Source organism: Eurytemora carolleeae, unplaced genomic scaffold (assembly GCF_000591075.1).
Source record: "Eurytemora carolleeae unplaced genomic scaffold, Eaff_2.0 scaffold736, whole genome shotgun sequence".
Classification (NCBI taxonomy): Eukaryota; Metazoa; Arthropoda; class Copepoda; order Calanoida; family Temoridae; genus Eurytemora; species Eurytemora carolleeae.
In genome coordinates, this window is record NW_019396625.1 from 71,250 (window position 1) to 84,960 (window position 13,711).

The 13,711-nt window shown below is 30.8% G+C and overlaps 1 protein-coding gene across 1 annotated transcript; it reads left to right on the forward strand.

Moving 5' to 3' along the window:
- Nucleotides 1–1,453: 1,453 nt before the first annotated feature.
- LOC111706513 (kin of IRRE-like protein 3) lies at nt 1,454–11,471 on the forward strand (the record flags this gene model as incomplete). The annotated part of the gene is made up of 5 exons (XM_023479408.1): nt 1,454–1,559; nt 3,507–3,610; nt 5,213–5,307; nt 10,283–10,380; nt 11,305–11,471. Coding segments are annotated over 5 exons (504 nt in total), but the record flags the coding sequence as incomplete, so codon positions are not given.
- Nucleotides 11,472–13,711: the final 2,240 nt, after the last annotated feature.

A 13,711-nucleotide genomic window follows, 5' to 3' on the forward strand; every position in this document is an offset into this window, starting at 1 on the left:
ATTACATGGGAACCTCCATGCAGAGATGTCAATGCCCGATTCACAACGGTGCCCGTGAAACCTTTATTTCATCAATAATGTGAAAGATATTGCCGTTTTTCTATCTTTAAAGTTTTGATAATTTCTATGTTATTTCCTGTTGATAGAAATGGGCTAAAATATAAATATTTGGGCTAAATCTCAATTTTTTGGTCTATGCAGACATTTAAAAAAATAACTAGCAAAACTCATGTGATAAAAGTTTTATTCCAATTGCACATATTTCTAGATGTAATACTATAGTTTGTCCAAAATATATTATTATTATTATTATTGGTGCTTAATTACCAGGAAAAATGAATTAATTTCAACAAATATAAGCAATTATTTTTCTAATCTAGATATTTTTAGAAAAGGAAAGAAGTTGACCAGGCTTAACAAATAACTGTAATTAAAAAGAAATTTGATATCAAAGTATACTTATATCCTTGATCAAATATCTAGGTATCAAATTTAATAGTTTTGATATCAACATCTCTTCGTTTATTAATATACCAGACTCCTAGCTTTATGCATCTACTCTAACATCTCTCATAATTTAATGAATAGTTGATCAAATATTTTGAAGATAGAACAGTTATTTTTTTCACAATCTGTTCTTCCATTAAAGTTTTTCTTCACAATCCATTCTTCCATTAAACTTCTCCTTCCGAATCCATTCTTCCATTAAACTGCTCCTTCACAATCCATTCTTCCATTAAACTTCTCCTTCACAATCCATTCTTCCATTAAAATTCTCCTTCAGAATCCATTCTTCCATTAAACTTCTCCTTTACATCCATTCTTCAATTAAACAGTTTAATAATTGGGTCAGGTCCTTAAACCCAGTTTGCCTGTCATTATAGGTTTGGATCTTGAAACTGTCCAGTCTTAAATTTTGAGTTCGGTCCCTGGAACTTCCTGGACAGTTGGTCGAGTTGTGCAGTCCCTGTTAAACACGTAGAGTTTTATTGGTCCGTTTGAACAAACCTTTTTTTCAGTTATGGTCCTTTGAACTAACCTTTTGTTAAGTTATGGTCCTTTGAACTAACCTTTTGTTAAGTTATGGTCCTTTGAACTAACCTTTTGTTAAGTTATGGTTCTTTGAACTAACCTTTTGTTAAGTTATGGTTCTTTGAACTAACCTTTTGTTAAGTTATGGTCCACTTTGACTAACCTCTATTTTGTTTAAGTTAAAATCGGTTCATGCTACTCTTTTTAAAGTTTAAGTTTAAGTCCCTTGAATATATTTTTGCCAGTTTTGGTCCCTTGAACTAAACTTATTTTTTAAATTTAGGTCCCTGGAACAAACCTATTTTCCAAGATTTGGTTCCTGGAACTAACCTTTTTTCCAAGTTAGGTCCCTGGAACAAACCTTTTTTCCTGGAAGTAACTACCAACAATTTCCTTATGAGAACGATGTCAAATCTGAAAAAATGATTATATTTATAGATCTCTGGAACCTACTGACTCTGGTATCTATGAATGTCAAGTATCCAGCACTCCTCATCTTTCTCATCGAATCCATCTCAGTGTCAAGGGTAAAATTGTAATTTTTAGTTTCATTTGAAAATATCAAACAGATTTTAATTAAAACTTTTCAATTTTAGTTTTTTCACATTATGATTCAATTTTCCGGGAAAAACAAATAAATGAGAGTTTTGAATTTGTTTCCGTGAAACTTTGAATTAATTTATCGTAATAAAATGCTTTTAACAGAGGCCAGAACTTTGGGAATATGCTGCAAAGTTTTACCTTCTTAGTTTTTTGCATTTATTCTTTTTATTTTATAAAGCACGGTTCAATAACGTTATTGGTATTATCTATATATATATATTTTAAGTATATTGCTCTGTTTAAATGTTTGATGTTTGTGCGTCCGATCTGAACTCTAGAATTTCTTGAACGATCTGCGTCAAACTTTGATTTTTCATAAACCTTTTCATTTTTGCGTATTAAAACTACGCTAAAGCAAACAGTGAAATTTGACGTTAAATTATGTTTACAATAAACATTATTTAGCCATGCCCTTTTGATGGAGTGTGCAATAGCATTCTCAAAAATGCCAAAAATATTGATTTCTATAATATTTGATTTGTTCATAATTCTAAAACTAATCATGTAAAATCAAGAAGTTCCGTAGGTTTAATGCATCGAATCAGTTTGGATGCACATGGTGCATCAATCTTGATAATATGCAACTTGCATGCAAATTCATATTCTCCAGTCGTTTTTTAAACTTTGATGCATTAATGGACAATTTTTAGCATCTTCAGTTCCGTCAATGTACTGATAATAAAATTTTCAAATAATCTCATATTTTGTGAATCATCAATACATTTCTGAATTGTTATGTAGTTATAGGTACATTTGTTCTTAACAGTTCATCTTTATCAACCTTTATTGTCCCTGTATAAACCTTAAATACATTTATGAACCTTTATTGTCCCTGTATAAACCTTAAATACATTTATGAACCTTTATTGTCCCTGTATAAACCTTAAATGCATATATAAACCTTAAATGCATTTATGCAGCTGTTGATATGGAGACTATACTAAGCTTGAAAGTGTATGCACCCAGTTAAAAGCATTTATGAATTTATAATTCTCAAAATATATAGATATATTACAGCAGAATTAAAATCTTAAAGGAACTAATTGAGATATATTACAGCAGAATCATAATCTTAAAGGAACTGATAGAGATATATTACATCAGAATTATAATCTTAAAGGAACTAATAGAGATATATTACAGCAGAATTATAATCTTAAAGGAACTAATAGAGATACAGCAGAATTATAATCTTAAAGGAACTGATAGAGATATATTACAGCAAAATTATAATCTTAAAGGAACTAATAGAGATATATTACAGCAGAATTGTAATCTTAAAGGAACTTATATAGAAATATTACATAAAGAATTATAATCTTAAATGAACTGATAGAGATATATTACAGCAGAATTATAATCTTAAAGGAACTGATAAAGATATATTACATAAAGAATTATAATCTTAAAGGAACTGATAGAGATATATTACAGCAGAATTATAATCTTACAGGAACTGATAGATATATATTACATAAAGAATTATAATCTCAAAGGAACTAATATAGATATATTATAGCAGAATTATAATCTTAAAGGAACTAATAGAGATATATTACAGCAGAATTATAATCTTAAAGGAACTTATATAGATATATTACAGCAGAATTATAATCTTAAAGGAACTGATATAGATATATTACAGCAGAATTAGAATCTTAAAGGAACTGATATAGATATATTACAGCAGAATTAGAATCTTAATAGAACTTATATTTGTAAACATAAACCTGAAACCTTGATCCTGGGTTCTCCTGATATATTTGTAAACATAGAACCTGGAACCTTGATCCTGGGTTCTCCTGATATATTTGTAAACATAGAACCTGAAACCTTGATCCTGGGTTCTCCTGATATATTTGTAAACATAGAACCTGAAACCGTGATCCTGGGTTCTCCTGATATATTTGTGGACCAGGACAGTACAATCAACCTGACGTGTATCGTGAGCAACACGGAGAAACATCCTCATAAGGTTAGATATAGAGATATAACCGGGATTTAGAAAACAGTGGGATTAATAAACTTTGGAATAGGAACCTAACTATTAGACTTAAGCTAAGATTTAAGATATTAGTCCAACGAAAATAACACACAACGATTTTGCCGCTGAACATAGGTTCCTGCCATTAGACACATTTTTTTCATGTTCAAGGTAAAATTATTTGCTTTGAAACAACATGAAATATACTTGTTTTCTTATTCCACAGTTGTACAGCTCCAACTTTGAACTATGGTTTAGTAAAACTATAATTCCACAACTTTTGAGATAGAACTAACCTTTTTTTATTTTGTTTTGCAAACCGAAAGGTACATGTTTTGAATACCATCCGATATTTAGATCTCAAGGAATTCTATATTCTCATAGAAGAGCTCATGTAAAATTCATCCAAGTTTCCTGATATTGAAGCAAAGTGTCCCAGAGGATTTAATTTCAAAAATGCCATTAACGATTTTCAAGAGTATTTTTAAAACTTCGTAAAGTGGAAACAATTATTTTTCCTGATCATTTCAGATTTTTTAAACTAAGATTTTTTTAAGTTGAATCTTTTGCTGCCAATCAAAAAATTGAATAGAATCACTATCAAGTCAGAAAATGAGAGTTTTCTATTAATAAGAAATTTTGAATTTATTAAATTGCAATATGTTACCAAGGTTGAGTGAAAAAGAAAATGTTCGGTATTCCCCTCTCAACTCTCTCAACTCTTTTAACCTAATATTTTAAAAATTATCAATGTGCAAGCTACACACCAGGAAATTTGGTGTTCAAGCATTAATGCATATTTTTTATCCAACTTTTTATAAATGAATTTGTATTTGCATTTTGTGTCACCACGCTACCAATTTTCGCCAAGTTACCAATGTATGTCATAAATTAAACTAAATGTTGTGTTTAAAACAAGATTGATTTATTGTTTATTTTATTAATAGGGAAAATATAAAGAAATATCCACTTTTAAACTTAGAAATACGACGATATCTCCCACATGTTTAATCAGATAAAGGTTTCATTGTTAATTGGACATTGCCATCTGTGCATGGAGGGTCACTTGAAATTACAATAACAGTCCTTTTAACTCTGGGGATTCGATTCACCCTGTACACTAAAAGTTACATGATCCGATCCGTTACCATATGTACTGTATAATCATTAAGTCGTACCTTCCAGTCTAGCCTACCCAGTGTAGAGTCGAGCCAGCACGTTTTATGCAACAAAAGTAGCCTAACAAGATTACAGTGAGTGAGGGAAACTGGACCTGAGCTGGGAACATTTATGTAGGGGACAATTAATCCAGAAAGCTTTATCTTGATATCCACTGTAGAGACTTTTGAATTTTATGCAGAATCTTCTCAATTTTTCTTTTCTCTCATTGGTTGAATGCAAAAAAAAACATAAAAATGGTGCTTCTGATTGGCTGTTAGTTAGATTAATCTATAGATCATCACAAGATAGAGATCAAGCATTGATGTTGATATCCACAAGACAAGATTTCCCACCTCTCACAGATCTAATTTATCATTTTTATTCACAGGTGTTTTTTTAAACTTTTTACTAATGTTTAAAAATATTGATTAGGTTGACTGGTTGAAGAATGGAAAGGTTGTGTCCTACCTGGGACCTAGGACTGGGGTTTCTCTCGTCACTGATAAATCTATTAAAACAGTTGTCAGGTACACCTAGAGTCTTAACAATACAGGACAGACAGTGCCACAGTCCACAGTATGAGATCGTTGATCTTTAATTTAAAGGGAGTGACCGGCTATGTAAGGTAGTTGAATTGAGTATGCAGTGTTGAAAACTTCTTTCGGATTCATTTGAGACATATAAAACTTTTTAAAGATCTGTAAATCCTGAGTTTGAGCGCAAATTCGACGTTCAAAACTCCTTCTTTTGGGGTAGATACGTTTTCAGAATTGTTTTTTTTTAATTATTAAATATTAATGATTGGTTTTAATATTTCTGTATTACTCTCGATATTGGCCGGGATCCTAAAACCCCAGTCTTTCAATTTGTTCAGATGAGTGTTAGAAATGGGCCTGAGCTCAAAACTTAAGACAGGGTATCGTTATGAAAACCAATTTTGTAACCCGGGTTTCACGAATGGAGTTAGGTAGTTTTTTGGATATCAATATTTTTTGTTATGAAATAGTTATTTATTTTATATTTTCATATTCTCCATTTTTTAAAATCTCTTAAATCAAAAAGGAAACTCGGGAGTTTCGTTCAGCGATACTCTTTTCAATTTTGGGTTCAAGTTTTATTTTTGGAACTAATGTCCCCTGTACTTTGCTTCTCTGTCTGTTTGTTTGTATCCAATGAACGTCAAAACGGCTGAACCCCTCCAGCCCAAAGACCTCGCGTGACCCCAGTGAAGGTTTATAGATGATCGAATTTTTAAAATTTGCCTGTAACAAAATTTGATTTTGGAAAATTTTGAAAATCCACAACATAATTTTTAAAAATCCGCAAATTTTTGTTTTGTTTTTATGTATAGAAAGAGAACAAGTTAACAAATGTAAAAGAGAGGATGGGCGCAAAGCGCCCTAACAGTCTTATAGTTAATAATATTTTGGAATTTGAAGGGTTCCTGAAAATGAAAGCTCTAAATGTTTCCAAGATAAATCAAATTAATTTGAAACCATTTAATCCTTTTATTAAACATTTCAAGTCTTGTTCTACTTTATATTGGATCCAGAACTTTCTTAAACTAAAATATTTTCTTGTTTAAAGGAACTATTATTGTACATTTATTATATTTACGAGCATCTTGATAATATTTATTATCAAGGTGCTAGGTAAATGTAGACTGATGTTCATTGGGATTTAATAGAGATTTTTTTAGTTTTTGTAAAATAAGATGTTTGTAGCAATATGATTGTAGGGTTTAATTGAGTATCTAAATAAAAATATTTATTTTTATGTCCTTATGAATAATTAAATTTCCACCCTACTTCTGTAGGAATTGGATTCTGTCCTAATAGGTCTCGAAGTCTTGACCCCCCCCCCCCCCCCATATTAACCCAACTTTAACCTTTAACCATAAAACGGATAGGGAAAGGATAGGTGCAAACTTTATTTTGATCGGTGAAAAGATAAATGATTTGATCTAACCCTTTTTATAAATGATTCTGTAGAAAAATTTTATCCATCGAATAATATTTTTCAATGAGAAAAAATGTCCATTGGTCTGTTTTATAGTTGAGATTTCTTGAATTTATAGGAAATTGTAATTTTAGCCACAAAAGTCAAATTTTCTAATCCCTATATTTATTCAACCTGATGACGTAACTCTTTGATATTTCAAACTTTGAGTGTTTGATCTAACAGAATTTTCAGTTTGAAATATCAAACGTCTACAACATCGGGTTGCAAAGAAATACGAATGGGAAAATCTGAGTTTGTGGCAAAAACTCAATTCCTTTAAAATCGATAATGCATATTTTTATCTTGCTCTCTTAAAAATCCTTTGCTTTTTTAACTGAAATGTTTTGCTGCATTTTTAGAAATAAGTTGAAAGGGGTGAAACTGATAACTGTCTTTTTTTGGCACAATAATTATACAAACTAATTTTAACAAAACCTAGTGTATAGTTTTAGAATAATATAAGGAATACAACATCCAATTGTAAGTTGTAGAAGAAAAAATTACCCAGACATATTTATTTCTTTTACTATTTTTGTTCTATGTATACACCATAGAGACCCAGTTTTAAATAAAATATGAATTATTCTAAAACTAGAGACCCATATATTTTCTTTTTAACTTTCGCATGGAATATTGTATCCTTTCAAAAACCCTCTCAAAAACTTTTTTTAATTATACTTTTAATTAGTGTGTCAGGCTGGCAATATATATATATATATATTTGCAGCCAGGATTCTCTACTCACTGATAAAATCTTTGCAAAGTTTTCTTAACTCAACTTTCCGTTTTGCTAACTAACATTTTCACCGGATAGAGAAATACAGAGGGAATATAGGGTCGATTTGTCGGCCGCCCTAAAAATGAAATATTTGAAATTTTTTTCTTGATATAATGGGAAAAGGCGTTAAAAACACGATTGTTTTCTGTAAAGGGGGGAAGGGGGGGGGGTTTGACGTATAAAAATTTATAGCAGATTATCAAAAATTGTCATAGATTATAGAAAAGGGCGAAATTTAAGTATTTGTTGAGGAGCACCTTTTTGTTAATGATTTAGTTTAAATGAATCTTAAAATACGAATCTTCAAACGAACATTTTTTATAGAAAATTGATCCTGTTACTTTCTGTTTTTATCTGTATGGGTTGGGCGGGGGGGGNAATTCCCCTCCTTGACGCGCTATAGTTGAAGGGTACAATCTGTCCGTTCAAAACTTGCGATTTCCAACCTGGAAATTGATCATCAAAGTTAGCAGTTGCAGATCAGTCAACATTTTCCCTTTTTATTTTTCATTTTTGATTGAACACATGAAGTCTGTGCATTAAAACTGATAAAAACAAAAACCAATAAATAGTTAATGTATATCCATTATTGTGTACAGTGTTAACCACAAAGGATGAGACTTCAGAGACGACTGTACGGAATGTTTTCAGACCTTTTATTAAATTCAAGGTTCCCCGCATTTCATAATGTCTCTATTTAATTCCGAATCATTTAGTAAAATGTTTTTAATCAAGAGTCCAAACATGACATATCTAAAGAACTTTATGTCGTCATTTAAGTTTCATCTTTTGCGGGTAACCCTGTATTATAGGATCGGAGGATCAAAGAAATTGGCGGATTACATAACGTTATCTCTATTTATTTATAAAAATAACTTTTTTTACTAAAATACTAATCCATGGTTTAGTTCTATTAGAATGTGAAGGACGATTTCACATATAAAGTTATTTCCACCCAAATTCAACAACATATTTCCTTTTTTTATTGTGTGCTAAAAACTAATTGATTTGCCGAAACCTGAAGATCCTCAAATTTTACCGCAGAGTCCTCGGTTTGGTAAATATGTTTAAAACAGCAGAGTCCTCGGTTTGGTAAATATGTTTAAAACAGCAAAGTCCTTGGTTTGGTAAATATGTTTAAAACATATGCTTCAACAAAAATCCAATGATTGTGGATCTTGTCTTTTATAAGCACTCTGATCTAACAGTTTGGTGACTTTTGATCACAGTTTGACCTATGGGGCGTCAAAAGAAAGTGAGTTTTTGCCAAAAACTCAAATATTTGTATTCCATAACTAACTTAGTAACCTGATGGTGTCACATTTAATATGTTAAGCTTATGCTTTTGTATCTAACAGAAATAAAGGATTTAAACGACATCTGGGTCCAGATATATAGGGATTAAAAAAAAAGTTTGTTTTCTTTTTTCTGTTGTAAATTTTTGGCCAAACAGATTTATTTTAAATAAAACGGATTTTTGAAGACAACTTGGTAAGTTTCAAGATTGTTTTCTTATACAGTTAGACCAAAACGCGATTGAATTCAAATTGAAGAAACCTAATTCATCTCACCTTGGCTCATTACGGGTAGCTGTTTCTATTGTGTAAACACCAACAAATACTTTTTTGAACGATTTTTGCATTTATTCAACCTTCATGAGCACTTACAGCTGAATGCATTTTCCCAAAATTTTTGAATTAAATATTTGAATGGATTGATAAGATTTATATTGAAACAACTTTTTTAGAATCCATTTATAGATGCATCAGTGCAGCATTGAGCATCAATAAAATATATTTTTATTTTTTTGTTATTTTTTATTTATATCATTTATATTTTCTTGCCATTCGAAATTAGGTCTAAATGTATATCTGGCTTTAAAGTTAAAATTTACAGGATATGGGTTATGAGACACATTTCTCACATAAAACACAAGTTCAAGGAAGATAATGCAGACAATCCCTTTAATCCATGTAAGATAAAAATAACTAATAATGATGACCCGAGCACTACTTTGTTGACATTTTTATTTTATCTTTTTATTACAGGATAAATAGTATTTTGATTTCCCACGGGTTGTATTTGCAGTTAGGATAAAAAGTTATAGTTTCGTTTTTATCTAGATGTTAAAGTAACCCTTGCAGTTTTTTAAAGATTATATGAATCGAAATAGTTAGTAGGCCACAAGGGGGGTATAGAAGAACAAAAATGACACAATGAGTAATAAAACAGAAAGTGTATTTTTAACCCGGATCCCATTTGAGTTCAAAACAGGAATTATACGGACCCCTATCTTTTTGTTGTTGAAAAGATACGGAAAGCTTGAACTTCATATTCTAATGTTTATATTTCAGGAACCTCTAGTCTAGAATATAGTATATACTGTCCAGTTTTATTACTGAACCTTCATATCTAAACGGGGAAAGTCTCGACATTTCCAACATTTACCTTACCAGCCCAATACCCCTGGTCGGAGAAATACCATAACCTCAAAAATTAAATAATCAAAAGCCAAGAGTGCAGAGTACATTGTGAACATTGGCAGTCCTAGGAGCGGGGGAAGGCAGGCGGCCATGAGCCACCACTATTTCCCCTTCTAAGTATTCTGTATTCTTGTGTTTAGTTTAGTTATGTCTTGAGCAAGATCTAAGTATTCTGTATTCTTGTGTTTAGTTTAGTTATGTCTGGAGCAAGATCTAAGTATTCTGTATTCTTGTGTTTAGTTTAGTTATGTCTGGAGCAAGATCTAAGGATTCTGGAACGTATTCCTGTGTTCCAGACAATGCTCCAACATCATACGTGAACCTGCATATTATTAATGGTTAGTATATGCTATTCATATAATAATGATTACGTTATAATCTTTTTATATTCAGACAAACTTAGCGGCAAAGGGTTCAAGTAAAATATTCCTTAATAATTAGGGGGGGGGAGGCGTTTTATCCTCAAAGGAACTGAGTTTTTGTCACAAAATCTCTTTTTTAATTACTAACTCGCTGTCGTATACCACTTATATTTCAAACTATGGATTGTTTGTAATTATTAGATTGCTAAGATATAGGGATTAGAACATTTTAATTGATTTCTTTCGAGAAAATTGTTTTCTCTTCAAATTGAATACAAATGAGACAATTTTTAAATGAAGACCGAAGGGTCACCTGAATTTATATTAAAAATCCCTTTTGAGTTCTTAAATCGAACTGGTTTGTTTATCTAAGTTCGTTCCTTTATTTAAGGAAATATTTTTAAAGTGAAATCTATTTTTTCAATTGAGGAAAATATGAAATGTGAAAGGGTTACTCTTGGTTCAATGTAAATTTTGTTATTGTACAACTTTGGTCTAGTTCACAATGATATATTGTAAAGTATGGAATTGAAAGTCTATTATTACTTTAAGAACTAAGAAGTTCAAAACTTCAAAAGTTAGTTTCGCCAAGGCCGGATATCTTCAGGGTTCGGAATTGATCTTTGAGTTGGGATTATATAGAATTTGAAATTTCAACGTGTGATAATAGAAGGGAGATACAACTGACGCAGTCCGCCCTATTATATGATTATTCATGCTTTGCAGACGGTACTTCATGTTGAATAAGAAATATTTTTCTGATGTACAATTACCGCGTATACAATGACCTATTCTGAATATTTCTTATACAAATGGAGTACCCGTCTGCATTCTTTAGCTAAGGTCTATATTTCTATGTATCATATTTCAAGCAATTATATCTGCAACTTGTTTATTTAGGCGAGAAAACAGCAGAGCTAAGTGGAACTAGACAACTAACTAAACCTTCTTCAATCTTTACACTTTGTTTATCATGTTTATATTTATACATGTACCTTTAAATATAAACATTATCAATGTTTAGAACAATTCAAGACACTTAAAGGGACTGTTCACGTAATTACAAGGGAACCTCTATTAAAGAGACTGTTCACGTAATTACAAGGGAACCTCTATTAAAGGGACTGTTCACGTAATTAAAAGGGAACCTCAATTAAAGGGACTGTTCACGTAATTACAAGGAAACCTCTATTAAAGGGACTGATTACATAATTACGAGGGAACCTCTATTAAAGGGGCTGTTCACGTAATTACAAGGGAACCTCTATTAAAGGGACTGATCACGTAATTACAAGGGAACCTCTATTGAAGGGACTGATTACATAATTACAAGGGAACCTCTATTAAAGGCACTGTTCACGTAATTACAAGGGAACCTCTATTAAAGGGACTGATCACGTAATTACAAGGGAACCTCTATTAAAGTGTGGAATGGCTGTATCATCTCGGTAACATTTAACCCTTCTTCTGAACAAATTTAATACTTCTTCTGAACAAATTTAATCCTTCTTCTGCCCTTAAATTAATCTTTTATTTTCACTATCAATATCCCCATAAAATTATCATTAGCATTTATCAAGCAGTCCAATAAGGAAAAACTTATAAAACGACAATATCTTACTCATTGTTACTCAGATAAAGGTTTAAAGATTACATATAAGGAGCAACACCTGAAATAACCTCGAGATTGTGTGATTTCGTGAATCATATCAAAGAATTTTTAATAGATCTAATAATCATCATAATAGTGTGAAAAAAAGTCTACTTAAACTATTTTTAAATGACCCTTTCTTTTTATTTCTTTTGTATACATCTACAAAGAAAAATTGGTTTAATCATGTAATCTCAAATTCATCGAACAAAGAGCCTGAGTAATTTCATTTTCAAGTGACCCTTGAGCAAAGATGTTAATGTCCAATTTACAACGATACACTTAAAAGTTTTGTCTGATCAAGTATGAATTAGATATCAATGTTTTTGTTTCTTTAAATTGTTTAGTCTTATTTGCGGTTTCTCTAAGAAAGTGACTTTTTTTTCTTTAAAACTATAGAGAAACTAACAGGGAAAACTGGTATCTTTCACATTTTTGATCAAATATCGATTTCAAGGGTACTGTTGTAAAAAGGACATTGCCATCTTTGCATTGTAGGTTCACTTGAAATTACGCTTACAGTCCCTCTAAAAGGAACTAATTACTCATCGCCTACTCTAATGATCAAGTCTTGATGTCGTCACCTATTATATTTAATGTTCGCTCTGTATAATCTGCTGTATAAAATAGTCAAGGTTTCAAATATCAAATGTTTAAACCGCCAGATTTAAAAATTATGGAGAACTGAAATTTTGAAATTGAGGCGAGTGTTGAGCTACATTCAGACTTATGAAAATCCAAGCGGACGGGAGTTTTTGGGGAGAGATATAAATTATAAATGAACAACTTGATAACTTGCCTCTAACGCTAATCTCTATCTGCCTGTAACGCTAATCTGTATTATCACAGCCTGATGTCGCAGACCTTTGATGTTTCTAGAAAAGATCGCTATCAAATTGAATTCGATAGCGAACTCTACTAGATTCACTAGATTCTGTTGCGTATATAAGGAGAAAATCGTTAAAAACGTCTTAAACCCAATTGAGCGTAGCGTCCGTATAAATTCAAAAAGTTGTATTATTCCACTAAGATCGTAAATAATTCAATTAAAATTCAATTCGAAACCTTCTAAATCACCTTTCATTTTTTTCGCGAACACTCCCTTTAAGTGCCAAGAAAAGGTTCTTTCAATGTTTTTATCGATTTGGAAATACAATACATTTTGTTAAACAATTGGAATTTCTTCTGGGATAGATACCAATTTAAAAGTTATGTAAAGGAACCTTTCTCAAAATATTTAAAATTGCAAGTGTTCATTCAGATTTATACTAAGTGTGTTAAAATAAACTATTTATCTATTCAGAAAACTGGTTTTTGCTGAACAATCTTGATTGAAGATATTTATCTTTTTTCTAAATTATTTTTAGGAAAAAATAGACCTTCAATAATTGCTATGAATTGTGAAATATTGTGAAATAGTTTAAAATATTTTAAATCATGTTTCAAAAACATTGCCAACCTTTTATTGGCCACCAATATCCATATTTGATTAAAAGAAATTACAAAATTACATTTTCTTACCTTTCACCATCTAAGCAGATCTTGTAAAAAATATAAAACGGTAACCAGGGGTTTGTATCTAAAATATCAGAAATATTTTGTAGTTAAATATATATATATATAAATAAATATAAATTTGAATATTCAATATTTCTA